Below are 17,063 nucleotides of genomic sequence, written 5' to 3' on the forward strand. Positions count from 1 at the left end.
TGCTGGGGATAACTAAACCCCTGCCTGGCGTTTGCGTTTCAGCGCCCTGTTTTGCGGCAGATAGCATCGGTGGTTTGCTCTACACCGCACGTATGGTAGCATCACTTGACTCGTGGAAACTTTTTTCAAAATCCAATTGGGCTTGTAAGATGTTGTAAAGTGACTTTCTGTCACCGACCCTGTTGTGTCAAAAGCACAGCTCTCTAAATAGTTTGTTGACTTGTTTGCTTCAGACTCGAAATCCTTGGCTGTCGGAGGGCTAGCCAGTTTAGGCAGATAGGACTAACTATGCGTTGAGGGCTGGTTCCTTGTCAAAGTACCCTGCGGGGAAAAGGTTACTCAACCCCAGCTGTTACCTTATACATTTCATTACTGCAGCCAGGGGCCAAGTCCTGTTAGTTTCCGTGTCCTTAGCCATGTCAGTTATCCCAAATGGGCTCTTGTTAGCCACAGACTCACTATCTACGATGCTGCGCAACTAGTGCTAGTCATAGGCGCTAGACGTGTCTCTGGCTAGACTGACCTACCATGCCAGTGACGTAGCTGGTTGTTGAAATCCAACATGGCGGCGCCCGTGTAACAACAACACCACTTTCACCGTATCATTTTGTCCCTTTTAACAAATCCAGCCATTTTAATCATTGTACCAATGAGAAGAAATACAATACATCTGTTATATCACATTTACTTCAAATTTCAGTTCAGTTCATCTTTAAGGGTAGGCTGGATGAACCCTGCCTGAACTTCCGGGGAATTTGAATTTCGCCCAATCTTAAAAGATTGAGCTTGGTATGGTGAAAACCAGACTAGCTTAAAGGGATAATCCGGAGTGAAATGCACTTTAGATAATTTTTTCGGACTATTGGGAGTACATACGTTGAGTTGACACCAAAATCATGTCATTCGGATGTATTTTGAGAAAGTTCGAGTTCACCGTTTTTAGCCAAAACTCGTTAGCCTGGAAGTGATCGGGGCAGGTCCTTTCGCCACTACAAAACGCTATTTTTATACCTCTTCTACTGTTCCAAACAACACTACACTTACGTGGTAGTGAGTAGAGGGTCCCTAAAGCCAAACCGAAGTATCCCCACGTCTTTATGTGGTCGGATAGAGAGTCCAGAATGAATTTAATCGAGTCAGTACCTTTCCGGAAATGTTAGTAAAGTGTTGTTGAAGCGTTGCGCAGCTGCCGCAGCGGCATTTCCGGAAGGTACTGACTCGATTAAATTCATTCTGGACTCTCTATCCGACCACATAAAGACGTGGGGATACTTCGGTTTGGCTTTAGGGACCCTCTACTCACTACCACGTAAGTGTAGTGTTGTTTGGAACAGTGGAAGAGGTATAAAAATAGCGTTTTGTAGTGGCGAAAGGACCTGCCCCGGTCACTTCCAGGCTAACGAGTTTTGGCTAAAAACGGTGAACTCGAACTTTCTCAAAATACATCCGAATGACATGATTTTGGTGTCAACTCAACGTATGTACTCCCAATAGTCCGAAAAATTGATCTAAAGTGCATTTCACTCCGGATTATCCCTTTAAGAGGGTGAATCAGTATAAAAAATAAAAGTATGGTCATGAACGTATGGTCATGCTCTGCCATGTCCCACCATATAGGAGTCTGAGCAGAGTGCGCAGAGAGGACGTCAGCCCCTCGGATATTTTGCGATTGATGAAGCAGCCAGCGCGGGATACCCGCAACGCAGTGCGGGCCGCCGACACCATGGACATCGCCCTCGAGCTCATCCACCAGAAGGCCCATCACATCCACAAGAGATCGATCAACGCCACAGGTCAGATGTGAAGAAAACCCACTGAGGTCATTAAAGATGCTCTAAGTGATGTAATCTAAATAAAGTTCGGGAGGAGCCCATAGGGTTGATTGACAGGCATCACTCACCCAACTTCCGGTCATAGGGTATAAAACCCTCCTCCCTTGCTGCCCTTTACATTATGCTGGGGTTGCAAAGCCTCCCACCTCCTCCCCTGCTCCTCCATTTCACCATTAGCTCCCTTATCCATAGGGGGTGTTACCGGTCATAACTCACAAGTGATATCCGCTATTGGCATCCCAGGGCCAGCTACCAAGCCAAACTTGCCATTCTCTGTACTCACTCTTCCAACGGGTGAACTAGTGAAGTGATGTTACGTGGTTTCTAAGCTAAAACATTTTTTTTGTGACATACAGCAGACATCACCACACCATCCTCTAGCTGCCAGTGCCCTGAATATACTGTAAGAAAAATTCTCGTCTCTGTGGACAGCCCAGGCTCCAAAAACTGCAACGAAAACAACTTGGTTCAGCCTGGACCATAAAAACATAACAAACTGGTCCCGTCAATCACCGACGAGATGGGCATTTAGGAGAGTTTCAATTGCACAGGAGGGAAGGGTAGGGAGGAGCGAGCTAGCTCTCTGTTTTGTTTGAACGTCAACAGAAGTGACGTTACCCAACATCTATTAGAGCACCTTTAAATATCACATCACACTTATCACAACGTGTAGGGGGTACCCCGGTACCCTGGCAAATTTACCAACCTGGTTTGGCTCATTCGATTTGCCCCCCTAATCATTCCTCAGTGTAGCTGGCTCATTCATTCAATCCCTCACTCTCCACCTCACCTCAAGCGTTCTAGCACACAATGGCTCTCTGACTTTGCTCTCATCCATATGGGGTCCACAAAAATGTCCTTGGCGTCATGTTATAGCCTAAAGATCAGAGGACTCACTGTGTCTCCCTCTTACAGACCTGATCACAGCGGAGGAACGGCAGCTCATTGAGGGTCTCACAGGCTGTGCTAGCCGTGTCCTACCCCCATCCTGCAGGACAACACCCTTTATCAACAAGTACCGCACCGCCACCAGTGTCTGCAACAACAAGTGAGTGCTCAAGATCAGCCTCATGTCACTGGATTTCCTTTAAAGGATTGTGGCCAAAACTGGTACTGCAATCACTTTCAAAACATTAAACAGTTTTAATCCGACACGTTTGTAGCTGCAGCTGTGGTAACTAGAGCAGAGCTGGCAACCTGGATGCCGAAACATTAGTGACTTTGTGATTAGTGGACAGGTGGAGGGTGGCGCATCAGGCCAAAACATAACATGACATGACAACATCAACATCAGTTGAGGGCTGCAACTTCACTTTGCCGGACTACTGCTGTCAGTGATATGAATATTTGAAATGAACATGATTTCATTTGTCTAGTGACATCAGGGCCATTTTATGATTAATTGAAATACATTTCTTACATACGGTTCCTTTAATGCTACCAATACTTTTAAGTTTTAACATATTTGGAAAAGACTTTTAAAGACAAGTCACAGACTTGATTTTTTTTATTCATGCGCATGCACTATAGACCCCTGCTGAGCCTACGTCACTTCGTTCGCTGGCGGCAAAACAACCATCAACTGCCATCAGCGACAACACTAAACTCATCCGATATGTCATTGTATTGTAAATCTTAGACATGACCATTTGGGACATAGTTATATATCCAATGATCTATACACCCGCCACTTCTCCTTACTGTATACGCTCGGTTTTTCAATAACGTAATTATAAATATCTGGCCATTCAACGGAGGGCAATCTTGCTACGTCTTCTTTCCATTCACTTAGAATGGGGATCTGTCAGAATGATCCCACCTGATAACGTACGTTTTTTCAACGTTTTTTCAAATAATCCTCCCAATCCCGTACACTGAGTGTATGTACATACTGTTTTATATCGTTAGCCATTTCATCAAAGGTTAATTACGGACTAATTTTAGCCGCATTACTAGTGCTTTTCAATAGCCGTCTAACTTTTCTGCCGCCACTGACGTCACGCCACTCCGAATGTTTATCCGTTGTGAAGGGGTCTATAAGCCTGAGCCTAAAGTATTATCGCAGGCTAAAACATTTGCGATAATATTCAACACATTCAATATTGTTGTATCGTCAAGACAATGAAAAGACTGACTTGGACTGACAATAACAGGCTAGTGAGTAATGTTTCTCATGTACCACTGTCAGTCAAAAAATACATTCTTAGTGTGTGTTCCTCTTTCTATTCCTAGGAAAAACCCAAGACTTGGAGCTTCAAACACACCTTTTGCCAGATGGCTGCCGGCCGAGTATGAAGATGGCATTTCTCAACCAAAAGGGTGGGACCGGAATAGAAAGTACAACAATTTCCTGCTCCCTCTGGTAAAATGATGACGACAAAGTTGATTTATGATGTTGAGGACGACGACGATGATGATGATGATGATGATGATGATGGGCTCTTTTCATCTGTGACTCATATTCTTCCCACATGTTTTCTTTCTGATCCCCACAATCAGGTGAGAGAGGTGTCCAACCGTATTTTTAGCACCACTGACAATAGTGTTGTGAGTGACCAGGAGTTGTCCTACCTGGTGATGGTCTTCGGTCAGTGTAACGACCATGACCTGACATTCACGCCGACCTCCCCCAGCATACGCTCCTTCAGCAGTGGCCTGAACTGTGCCACCAGCTGCGAGCAGTCCTATCCCTGCTTCCCCATACCGGTCAGTGACACACACGTTCTCCTCTCCTCTTTTTCTTTCTTTGTGTCTTTCTCACCTATCTGTTCGTTTTTGCTCGTACCTTCCACAGGCCCCTAAAGGAGATCCCCGGCTGCCCCAAGACGCCTGCATCCCAGTGTTCCGCTCGGCTCCAGCATGCGGCTCCGGGAACGGCGCCTTCATGTTTGGTGGGAAGGCCGACGTACGTGAACAGATCAACTCCATAACAGCCTTCATAGACATGGGCCAGGTGTACGGCTCGGAGGACAGTCAGGCACGTGACCTGCGTGACCTCACCAATGATGGAGGCCTACTGCGCGTCAACCAGAGGTTCCGTGACCCCTCGGGCAACCGGGAGTTGCTTCCATTCTCGAGTGCGGCAGCAAACAGCTGCGCCACGCGCCGAACTATCACCAATGACACCACTGCAGAGGAAGTGCCTTGTTTTGTGGCAGGTAATCACTTCCTACTTCCTGTTTTCTCCTCTTCTTTACTCTTCCATTGCTCTCCCTCTCCCCCATGGGAAGTTTCATGTTCATATGCTACCTGACACCAAGCTCTACCCTGTGTCCCCATCTGCTGGTTGTGTGCAGGTGATTCTCGTGTCAATGAGAACATTGGCCTGATGTCTCTCCAAACTCTGTTCTTGCGGGAGCACAACCGGCTGGCTCGGGCTCTGCGGCAGCTCAACCCCCACTGGAGCAGCGATACCCTCTATCAGGAGGCCCGCAAGATCCTGGGTGGTTACAGTCAGGTGGGGCAACCGAGGACACATCCATGTATCCTCTCCTTCCACATAGTTAACTAATATTACTTTGGCTATTTTGAATGGTGAAGCTCAGCTTGTTCATCTTTTACCTCTCCTTTCAACCCATTTACACCTGTGCTATATCAGGTAATTATGTACCGTGACTACCTGTTGCGCATCATTGGCCCAGAGGCGCACAAAAAATACCTGGGCCCTTACTCGGGCTACAACGACAGTGTGGACCCCAGTATCTCCAACGTGTTTGCCACGGCTGCCTACCGCTTTGCCCACAACACCGTCCAGCCGCTGATGTTTCGTCTGGATGAGAACTACAATGATCACCCCCAGTTTCCCAGCGTACCCCTCGTCAAAGCTTTCTCTACCCCGTGGAGGCTGGTCTTTGAAGGTTAGTGTGAGCATCCAAAAATGAATATGGTCAAAGTTCTTCAACTCCAGCCATTTACGGTAGGAATGAGCTTCAAAATCCCATTAACTTCCTGCTCCCCCCACTTAAGGTGGTCTTGACCCTCTGGTCCGGGGCCTGGTGGGGCGACCGTCTAAGCTGAACGCCCAGGACCACATGATGGTGGACGCCGTTCGGGAGAAGCTCTTCAAGTTCACAAAGCGCCTGGCATTGGACCTTGCCGCCATTAACCTCCAGCGAGGCAGAGATCATGCTTTACCGGGTACTGCGCTAAACATGACTAATTTACTGATAACTTTTACCGTCCAAAGACATTACATGTATTTTGTGCTTAACTAGTCAACGAGTTATAGGATTTCTGAAAATATTAGTAAAGTTCACATTTTTTCTCTGCACAGTGCTTGTATTCTCAGTTGTCATCAGATGAACATTTGATGTCTTTTATCTCAGCAACTGTAATTCATTGTCCCTATCTTTTGCTCTCTCCAGGGTATAACGCATGGCGCCAGTTCTGTGGTCTTTCTATGCCCAAGACAGAAGCACAACTGGCTAAGGTCTTAGGGAACGAGATCCTGGCCCGTGAGCTCCTGAAGCTGTACGGATCCCCTGACAACATTGACGTTTGGCTTGGCGGTGTGGCGGAACCTTTTGTCCCTGGTGGCCGCGTGGGACCCCTTTTTGTCTGTCTCATCGCCACCCAGTTCCAGAAGATCCGTGATGGGGACAGGTGAGATGGAGGGGGAACTCTTGGGGGTCCTTGGGGGAGTGTCTATATGGCTTGTGTTAGCACGCGCTGTAGGTGCCATATTACTTATATTAAGGGGGCCCCTTCACTGTCTTAAAGCGTAAGTTTGGCGGAAAATGAAAATAAAGCTATTTTCTGAATGAAAATACATCAACTAAGCCGTGGAGGAAGTAATTTTCGCTCATCACGCAGTACAGAGCTAGCACTGGCAGGACCTACAGCCCAAAATCGCAAACAGTGGGTTAGCACAGGGCTTTCAGCCATGCACTTTCAAAATCGCATTTTTAAACCACTAACATTGCTCAAAACAGCGGCAAACCTCATCAGCAGCTTGCTCTAGGTGTCTACACATAAAACGAAGCACCAATCAGTCTGTAAACTTTGGAATAGTCTGTATACACGTAGAATCAGTTCGAGACCACAACCCAGTCTGAAGCACAGAAATGTCACGCGAGATCTTACACGAGAGCTTGTGGACTTTCCTTCGTGAGGAACTGGAAGGGGTTAGTGTTCATAACAGTCTAATAAACGTTGGGTTCGTGTTGTTGGTGCTTCGTTTTATGTGTAGACACCTAGAGCAAGCTGCTGACGAGGTTTGCCGCTGTTTTGAGCAATGTTAGTGGTTTAAAATGCGATTTTGAAAGCGCATGGCTGAAAGCCCTGTGCTAACCCACTGTTTGCGATTTTGGGCTGTAGGTCCTGCCAGTGCTAGCTCTGTACTGCGTGATGAGCGAAAATTACTTCCTCCACGGCTTAGTTGATGTATTTTCATTCAGAAAATAGCTTTATTTTCATTTTCCGCCAAACTTACGCTTTAAGGATGTTTCTTGTTTGTCTGTTTTACAGCACTTTGGTCAACTGTTGCTGTTTTTTTAAAGTGCTATGAATTGACATTGACATTTACACTGTGTTTGCAGGCTGTGGTGGGAGAATCATGGGGTGTTCACAAGGGCACAGAAGACCTCACTGGCCTCGGTCTCTATGGCCCGCATCATCTGTGACAACACTGGCATCAGAGATGTTCCCTTTAACCCCTTCCTCTTTACAGCCCGCGGGTCTGGCTACAAAAGATGTGATGACCTCCCTCCATTCGATCTCCGTCCATGGCTAGAGACAGGTGCGTGGACATTAGAGATGAACCGCACATTTGTGTTATGTGTGTGTGTGTGTGTGTGTGTTTCTTCTGTGTCTTCATAATGATCCATATGAAGTGACCTGTAAAGGGCCGTTCACACCAAGAACAATAACGATAACGATAACTATAACCATAACGACAAAAGCGTCCACACTGGCCAACGATAAGAAAAGTCTCTCCTCATGTTAAATGTGATGGCTAGAATATTATGGGTTCTGATTGGCTGTTAGCTTTTTATTGTTCTCAAAATCGCTCTGAAAGTGATCAACAACGATATCGTTCTTCATGTCGTTATCGTTATAGTTTATGTGTGAACGTTGTCATTCATATTAGCGAGAGCGATATTTGTTTATAGTTATCGTTATCGTTATCGTTCTTGGTTTGAACGGGCCTTAAGACTGTGATAAATTGCCAATTTGGTGGTTGACATGAAGCTGTTTTGAACTTCCAGGCAATCAAATTGTCAACGATGGAAAAAAGGTTAGAGAGGATTTACTTCTGCATGTTGTATACAATATATATATATTTATATATATATATTGTGCATTGATTCTCTGACCTCACACAAGGTAATCAAGATAATAGTTTCTTTTTTTTTTCAAATCCTAATCTCATCTCATCAATCAGTTTAGATTATTCTCTGAAATGATGATTTGTTGTAAGATATTAGAGACAGGAAAATATTTAAACATTTTCATAATTTTTGCAGTTCTGGACACCGAGCCTATCCCAGGACCAGCTGGAGAACGAGGTAACTTGTTTGTATTGTATTATTTGTACATATTGCTAATGTTTTTGTTTACAGTACTTCATTTTTTGTTGTTAATCAAAGCATTGATTCAACTTAAATTAAAAAAATATATCTAACAACAATTTTTTTGGGATGAATTAATTAACTGTTATAAAATTGTCTCAATGTTCTTGTCAACTCTGTTATCTCTGTTATAAAACTGCAAAAAGTCTGCAATGATTTTCAATGATGCACATTGATTTTAAGGAAGCATATTAGGCAGATTGGCAGTGCGGAATTCTCTAATTAATTTGCACAAAATGTTGAGGATGCACCAACAGCAGATGAATTATTTGTCAACTCTGTTATTGTGATATTGGAGTGAATCTCTCAATCATTTAAAAAGAAAAACAGTAATATTATTAAACTCCATGAAATTCTGGTTTCATACAGTACATGCCATGTGGTAGCTACAGTAGTTTGAGGCTAGCATGTGGAGATAAGCCAAAATGACGGGAAATGTCAACTCTGTTATTGTCCGTGTTGCCATTACATAGATTACATTACATAGATTAGCTATGGATTACATAGCTAAATGATAACAGAGCTGAGCTGTTTTCCACACTTGTATCCATATATTCTTTCCTGTCACATTCCTTGCTTTGCATAATCTGACCATGTTTACCCATACTGAATGTTGGCTGTGAAACTGACCGTACCTCTGTGTGTGTAACCCTGCAGGTCCCGCTGGGCCCCAGGGAATAAGGGGTCCCCCCGGGCCCCCTGGTCCCCCCATGCACCCTAGCGGCAGCAGCAGCCAACAACCTCGCTCAGCTTTCTCCGTCCGCCTCGGGGGCTCCATCCCCTTCACCAGCAGAGTCCTCCGCTTTACCCACGACACCTACAACGGCCAGGGCCACTACAGCACACAGACCGGCAAATTCACCTGCAGGTGTCTACCAGTTTGAGGTCTTCTGCATGGCATTTTGGAAGGTGGTAGGGCTGTGCAATTAATCGATTTAAAATCGTAATCGCAATTATGTGTTTAAATCGATGTTAAAATGTGAAATCGTAAAATTGATTTTTCATTTTAAAGGTAGGGTATGGAATTAGCTTTGTTGGCCATTTTTGCAAAATCACTTGAAATCCTATTCCTAACCCACTTATAGCCACTAAGTTGGAAGCACTGAAATGGAAATTAAACACGTCAATCATCTGCGGAACGGGCAGGGCTCGAAAAACTCCAGCCAATAGTATTCCTCACCCCATACCATCATTTCACAGCTCGTTCGTCAATCTAACGTCTTCCTCTTCCTATTCCCCCTCCCCACCACGCGCGACCCTTTCGAAAGCTGGTGACTGACCGCGAGTCAGTGCTGAAACGAAACCAACTGCCTGCTGCTGCACGTCCATGTTCCCCTCTTGTTGTATGTGTCACTTCATTTCTATACAAACTAAGGCAGCGGATACCTACGGAAACTCAATCACCCACGCAATAAATGAGCTAGCAAAAATGACATTTTACCGTGACACGAAGAGTGTTGTAAACATGAAATCGAAACTTAACAGCTTGGAGCTACAGTGGAATAGGCGAACCAACGGGCCAGCACTAAACTCGGATAGGCTATTTCAGGAGATAATCGCCCTGGTAAGAACAAACCAGATTCTGTTCAAATATACACACCTATGGCTACTGAACCATATGTACTACAACCCTTTGGAGGTGAATAAAGAATGTAATTGGGGAAGTTGATGTGAGTGATTGTATGGAGACTAGAGCTCATAGTGCTGTAGACGCCAGGTTGGCATTTCATTTAGCTCTCGCGCTACGCATTTGAATTGTCGCTCGTGCATGGAGGGCGGGACTTGAGGTTGTATATGTTCAAACTCTGCCGTCCGTTTGCGAATCCCGTACCCAACCTTTAACTAGGGTAAATACAGTACTTATGTTTGCAAATGTTGAATTTTGTGGCAAAAGTTCAATCATTTTTCTTAAAGAGGAACTATGCAGGATTGGCGATTTCATCTATGGTTTCGGTTTTGTTTTTCGTTTTCGCTCATTTTATTCTTTCATATTTCTCTGCAGAGCTTCCCCGACAGCTTTAGCGTGTTTATGTATATGTATACACAGCCGTGGTGTACTGGTTAGCGCATCGGGCTTGTAACCGGAGGGTTGCCGGTTCGATCCCCGACCAGTCCACCACGGCTGAAGTGCCCTTGAGCAAGGCACCTAACCCCTCACTGCTCCCCGAGCGCCGCTGGTTGGGCAGGCAGCTCACTGCTCTGGGTTGTGTGATTCACCTCACTGTGTGTTCACTGTGTGCTGTGTGTTCACTAATTCGGTTAAATTGGGTTAAATGCAGAGAACTGAATTTCCCTCACGGGATCAAAAAAGTATATATTCTATTCTATTCTATTCTATTCTATATATACAGTATATGCTATATATAAATATATAAATTGCAAGCGTGGTTCTTCTTGTTCCTTACGCGTCTCTGACTTCCAGATGTAAACAAGGAGCGATCGTCTACTGCAGAAACTGCAAGGTTGCAATAGCGGATAGGGACACTGGGGGCGGGAGGAAATATTACTGTTTTCGATTAAACTGGTCAGTCAAGCAAAACAACCATTTCTGAGCGATTTTATGACTATGAAAAATTTGCATATGTCTCTTTAATATTAATATTGGGCTGGGGGATCAGGTGTGGCTGGAAGCCAGCCGAGGGGGGTCTGGACTTAACCCAGAGAGTTTCTTTACTGGACACATCCTCTTCACAGTCTAAAGGCCCGATCAGATTACAGGCGGCATGCGCTATGAAACCCATTCATTTCAATGGGTTGAGAGCGCAAAAGCGGCTCTGCCGCTAAGCGCAGCAAAGCGCAGCGCCGGCGGCATTTTGCCGCTTTGCCGCTGTTGCGCTTGCCGCGGTCAAAGTTGAAACATGTTCAACTTTGACCGCGGCGCGCTGTAAGTGAATGGACTTTTGCGCGGAGCCCAGCAGTAACCATAGAAATAGGAGCGGTAACAACAACAAAAATCGTAGAACGTTATCTCAACCAAGAGCAACCTAGCGGTGAGCGCAGCGTATGCCGTCTATAATGTGATCGGGCCTTCAGGGCAAGAGAGGACAGCACTTACTTTCACTGCTATATTGCGCATAGGCATGTAAATACAGTATAATCTCTTGCGCATTCCGTAAAACTATATCAAACAATCTTATTACTGTTTTTTAAACTTGATATTCTGATGGCACTGATCTTGCATTCACACTTTATATACTGCAGCAAATATGGCTGATCATTCGTCAAATTTCAATTTCAATTTAATTTCACAGAGTAGTCTGGTTTTCACCATACTAAGCTCAATCTTTTAAGATTGAACATAAGTCTGGGGAGGCTGCGCTTTGATTCTACTGCACAAGAGGCGTGATCAATGAGCATCGTTCAAATGACTCCATATGCTTGGATAGTCCTTCAACCAATCAGACCAATGATCCAGTGCGTCTTTTGGATGAGCTAGTTTCTGTTTGAAGAAATTCAAATTCCCCGGAAGTTCAGGCATGGTTCACCCAGCCTACTTATAGAGTGCAAATGCAGCCAACAACCTTGTTAGATGGCATTGATATATTTTTGTTAATAAATGATGCTTACAAACAAGAAGCTGATACATGGCAGAATAATATTAATTTATTTTAGTTGGTTTGAGACTTCACAATCAATTCATTAAAATGAATTCATAAAAAATATATTTTGTGCTATTGTGTGTGTGTTTATATATTGTATTGTGTGTTTTATATGTTACATGGCTGCATAGCTTTAGCAGAAAATATACTTTAAAGGTTCTCATAAACTTGTTGAGATTCTCCCTACAGTACATTGTATGTGTTGAAAGTTAAAATTTTTACAATAATGTATGCTTTTCATACAGTATCTTCAGTTTGGGAAGAACTGGCGGCGTTCTTCACTATTTGATTATCTCTGTAATTACCATACATTGCAATGTGGTCTCTTCAACTGCTCTCTTATAAAGAGCATGCAACATCCATTGTTGGGATAGTGAGGGCTTTCCTTGAGGCAGACAAGTGAAGTGACTGTGATTCCTTTCCCTCTTTATTCTCCTTCTTCCACTCCTCTCTCTCTCTCTCTCTCTCTCTTATTCTATCGTTCCCTCTCTGTTTCAGACAACACTAGAATAGTGTTGTTGACATATAATTACCATCTCGGGATGCAGCCCCCTATAGCAGGAAAGACTGAAGGATGCATATGGGATATTATGCTACTTGTCTATTGTCTGCCAGAGACTACAGCATGACATTCAGTTTTTTAAGCGTTCATCACTCTCTATTTTCCCCCGTTCTCTCACTTAAATGTAACATTATGAAGTCGCTGCCCACCAGCTGACTCATGGAATGCCTTTCGTCCAATCGGAAATTAAATAATAGTTCGGACCTATTGTTTAAAGTTGAAAGGGAAAAAAAACTGATATTACCAAAATAATAGAATTTGTCAAAGAACCTAAAGCAAATCATGCCCATGTACATGTACTACATTAAATATCTCCAAAAAATGTCTGAAAATATTATGTTGTAGAAATTGATTGAGTATGTTTTCAAACAACTTACTAATAGTCTGTCTGCTTCACAGTGCATTGAGTTGTTCTTTTTGCCTCTTGAAGGTAGGTAGGCCTCATACTGCCTGATGTGTTACTTTAATGTAAATATGACCTGACTTATCTGGACCTATCTTGCTGGTGTAGGCTATAGGCCTACCATTCTGACTGCATGGTGCTTGATTAGGCTACATCTATGAAAAGGGACCTGAATAGGCACGGCCTAGGGGTGCGTTTCATGTAGCGTTTATACGTCCTCCCTCGCTCCTCGATGCCTCGATCCTCACTGATCTACATAAAGAATGATGGGGGGGAAACAATGGGATAGTCTATCCAGTGTTAGTTATAGATCAGTGGGAACGCCCCTCGAGGATCGAGCATCGAGGATCGAGGAGGCATAATGAGAGGCACCCTATGTAGGTCTACTTGACACTTGCTGCATGTGTGACTTTTGGCTACTCCCACCTTTGTCAAACCTCCGAACATGAAACTTCTATCAGGCTATCCTAAAGCACGGTGCAAATACCAGCACGTATTATGGATAACACATCTAGACTATTTGTGACTTGCTTTATTTGTGTCTATTCTTTGTTACACTGAAATGTTTAGTAGGTAGCCTAGATTACTTTTGTCATGTGCTGCCCTACGCCCACAATTAATGTTCTCGAGCGCTGCCCAAAGTGCAGTTTTGAATCTGCGGTTCATATGGAAACAGGAAGAGCCGCACAGCGCACGCGCGCGTATCAACGACAGAAGGTGCGTGAAGTAGAGGAAACAAGTAGATCAGCGATTGAAACACCCCGTCAGCTATGCTATGGTTTGACTTAAAAGAAGAATTACCTTGTTTTGTCAATCAACATGAAGGCGACTGGAAAAGCGAAAGTTGCACGTACTGCTCGAGCCGGACTTGTATTTCCTATCGGACGAATTCATAGGCTACTCCGTGAAGGAAACTATGCTGAATGCGTTGGCTCTGGAGCGTCTGTTTTCATGGCTGGTGTGCTGGAGTACCTCGTCACTGAGATTATGAGACAGGCTGGAACGACGGCAAGACTCAAGAACTCGAAAGACATTTACGTTCACCATCTCCCAGGCTTACAGGATCCAAAAACTTACTTGAAACTTCGCTCTCAAGAAGCCTCTCTCAATAACACGAATAGTCCTGAGCCGAGTAGCTAGCTGGCTAACGTCAGCTGTTAGCCTAGCTTAACGTCACTTGCCCGAATGATTGGCCTTTCTGAAGTTCACTCGACTAACTGGCAGTTTTGGCCAACTGGGTGTCTGGACCTCTGGACTCATTTGCTTCATTTCAGTGAAATATTTTTCTTTGGACTAACGGCTGATTGAATTGCACTGAGTGATGAATGTATGGATGTGCACATGTGCTTGATTATTTTTTTTTTATACGAGTTACTTTTTGTAGGCTGTTGCCAGTTGAACGATTTTGTGGTGTGTAAATAAAGAAGATATAAAATGATGTAGGCTAGAGTTGTTGACTAGCCTAAACAGCTTTCTTCTGGAGGACTTGACTTAGGCTATAGTCATGGTTCTGACAAAAATAGGCTGCAACTACCCTGAAACTGAAACCCTATATTTAATTTAATAATATTTTGAAACCCATGGGCTATAGGAATAACATAGCCTATAAAGCTTTGAAATAACACTGGGTAGTGCGTGTGAGTGATGTGGTAATTTGATTAGAAGCGGATGTAGAGTAGCCTACAGCGTAGCCTAATTGGGTGATGTCAGCACATAGGCTACAGCAGGCCTTTGTGGTATGTATGTAATCTTAATAGACTTGCCCTGTCATATTGATGGCACACACTATTGGCTGGCTATCACCAGACCAAGCTAAATCTTTAAGACTGAACATTAGTCTGAGGAGTCTGCTCTGTATTTTCTACTACACAAGAGGTGTGATCAATGAGCATATAGTTCAAATTAAATGGCATTTGTATAGTCCTTCAACCAATCAGACCAACGATCCGGGTGTGCAAGGTGGATAAGCCAGTTTGTGATTGGTCCCTGCAGATTTGTAACGGAAGTAAGATAGGAAATGTAGAGGTTTCTAGCATGGGCTGTAGGGCGAAATCGAATCACATGCAGGTCGGCCTTGGTTTGCCCAGTCAAGTAAACCCATCCACCAGTGCAATGACTTTGCCTTATTCACATTCCGGCCACATGCCAACCAAAACGAGGCTACAGGTTACCAAAACCATAGGATTGTTGTGTTCTATACATTTGCCAGTAGGTGGCAAAAATGCATTAAAGATACAGGGTACCTCTCATATAGGGATTTATCGGTCCTTCCTTCCTTCCTCGATCCTTCCCCCGGTCATAGTCCCTCCTACTGATGAATTTGTGAAGGAAACGACGAAGGAACGAGCGGAGGATGGAGGGACGAAGCCCGATGAACTCGGTCTATGGTCTTGCCTCCTCTGGTTGAATGAGGCCTCCTCGTGATGTCGACTGTGAGCGATTTCCGGTGAACGAGGATCGAGGAAGAATTAGGACCGATAAATCCCTATATGAAAGGCACCCATAGTCAGAGTAACCAGGAGCCTCATTTTGTTTACACAATGGCCGCCATGGGAATCAAGCAACGTACACTCTGATTGGCTACAGGTGTCCGTCATTTAGTATATAAAGAGCAGAAACCTGTGATTGACCTTGGCTAGTGTCCAAAACCCCATCTCAAGGGTTGGATATTCTACTGCAGAGGACATGCACTTATTTACATTGCCTGGTTGTGATTAGCTAAGGCCTAGCTGCACACTGAGGATTGTGAATAAAGCCTGATCAACGTAGGCAATTTGGACTTCACCCTACAGCTCAGGCTGGAAACCTGCACATCTATATCTCCTCTGCTTCCTATCCATGTTTGCTGGGTCCAATCACAAACCGGCTTATCCACCAGGCACACCCGGATCGTTGGTCTGATTGGTTGACGGACTATCCAAGCGTACAGTCATTTGAACTGTGCCCATTGATCACGCCTCTTGTGCAGTAGAAATAAATAGACTCCCCAGACAAATGTTCAATCTTAAAAGATTGAGCTTAGTATGGTGATTGTCATTAACTAATTTTAACGTCTTACCATTATTTATTGTTGCTATTGTTTCAGACTATACAGGGTATTCCTGATGGGCTTACATACATTATATAATGAAGGTGAAATAGAACTGTCATGATAAAAAGGTTCATTATAAGAAAGCTATTACTCCAGACTCCCTAAAACAGTTGACCTCACAGGTCATGGATAAGAGAATCACTCCAGACTCCCAAGAGAGGTTGACTTTGGAGGTCACAGGAAAGCCAAATAACAGATCATCCTTGTAATGTCTACATTTCATTAAAGTGTAATTGTCCAATTGGACAACAACAACCCGAGAAGACATTTAACAGCAAAGATGTTGTCTAGTTACTGGAATTTTCCCCACAGTAGCCTGCATGCCATTTTTTTTCAATATCTCCCCCAGCACCACTCCACTTCAGTGAGCACAGCCTGTCATTATAATGTAGGCCACACACAGGAACTTCAAGATGACATCCTCTAAATCCATACTGTAAGTGTTAATATGGAATCTGCCCCCCTTTTGTGGCTTCCAGTCCAGAGTTTGGGGGTCCTTGGGAATTTATGTGCAGGTGGCCTGGCTCACAACGTCTGTTCTACTTTACATGGTGAATCAAATCTTGCCATTTTTAGGTCCATTGCAGGATGGAGACAAGCCTGTAGCAAAGAATCATGGCACCTGGTTTGATGGCAATCTAATGGCAATCTAAATTTTAAAACACCATAAAAACACCATATTTCAAAGCTTGTGCAATGTGCAATCTTGTGGTTTACTGAAAAGAAAGGTTTGACAACTCACTTGGTTATACTGCTCGCCGCCATCTTGTCAGTCAAGGAGTGAGTTGTCCAAAACCTTTCTTTTTAGTAAACTATGTGTTCTCAATGCTTGAGTGCATGTGTAGAGACACTGATGATACTTCAAAGTTCCATGTTGTGTTGAGCCTTTTCATTGTTTTTTTCATTTGTGCGATTTTGATGCAATCATCTATCAAAATAGTGCCCGTATGATTCCCATTAATAGGACAAGCAGGACAAGCTTAAACGCACATACATGGTAACCTGTC

General features: G+C 44.1%; 1 protein-coding gene across 1 annotated transcript in view; it reads left to right on the plus strand.

Annotated features, from left to right (window-relative positions):
• Positions 1-9,176, plus strand: part of LOC134059686 (myeloperoxidase-like) — an 18,008-nt gene extending 8,832 nt beyond the window's left edge. Inside the window, exons 4-16 of the mRNA XM_062516142.1 lie at positions 1,618-1,793; positions 2,748-2,880; positions 4,065-4,194; positions 4,332-4,538; positions 4,627-4,990; positions 5,129-5,289; positions 5,431-5,689; positions 5,799-5,969; positions 6,197-6,434; positions 7,370-7,569; positions 8,039-8,156; positions 8,297-8,338; positions 9,059-9,176. Coding sequence (XP_062372126.1) covers positions 1,618-1,793; positions 2,748-2,880; positions 4,065-4,194; positions 4,332-4,538; positions 4,627-4,990; positions 5,129-5,289; positions 5,431-5,689; positions 5,799-5,969; positions 6,197-6,434; positions 7,370-7,569; positions 8,039-8,145 — 2,146 coding nt within the window. The 3' untranslated portion in view covers positions 8,146-8,156; positions 8,297-8,338; positions 9,059-9,176. The remainder of the gene's footprint in view (positions 1-1,617; positions 1,794-2,747; positions 2,881-4,064; positions 4,195-4,331; positions 4,539-4,626; positions 4,991-5,128; positions 5,290-5,430; positions 5,690-5,798; positions 5,970-6,196; positions 6,435-7,369; positions 7,570-8,038; positions 8,157-8,296; positions 8,339-9,058) is intronic.
• The last annotated feature ends 7,887 nt before the right edge of the window (positions 9,177-17,063 follow it).

This window comes from Sardina pilchardus, chromosome 16 (assembly GCF_963854185.1).
Source record: "Sardina pilchardus chromosome 16, fSarPil1.1, whole genome shotgun sequence".
NCBI classification, from domain to species: Eukaryota; Metazoa; Chordata; class Actinopteri; order Clupeiformes; family Clupeidae; genus Sardina; species Sardina pilchardus.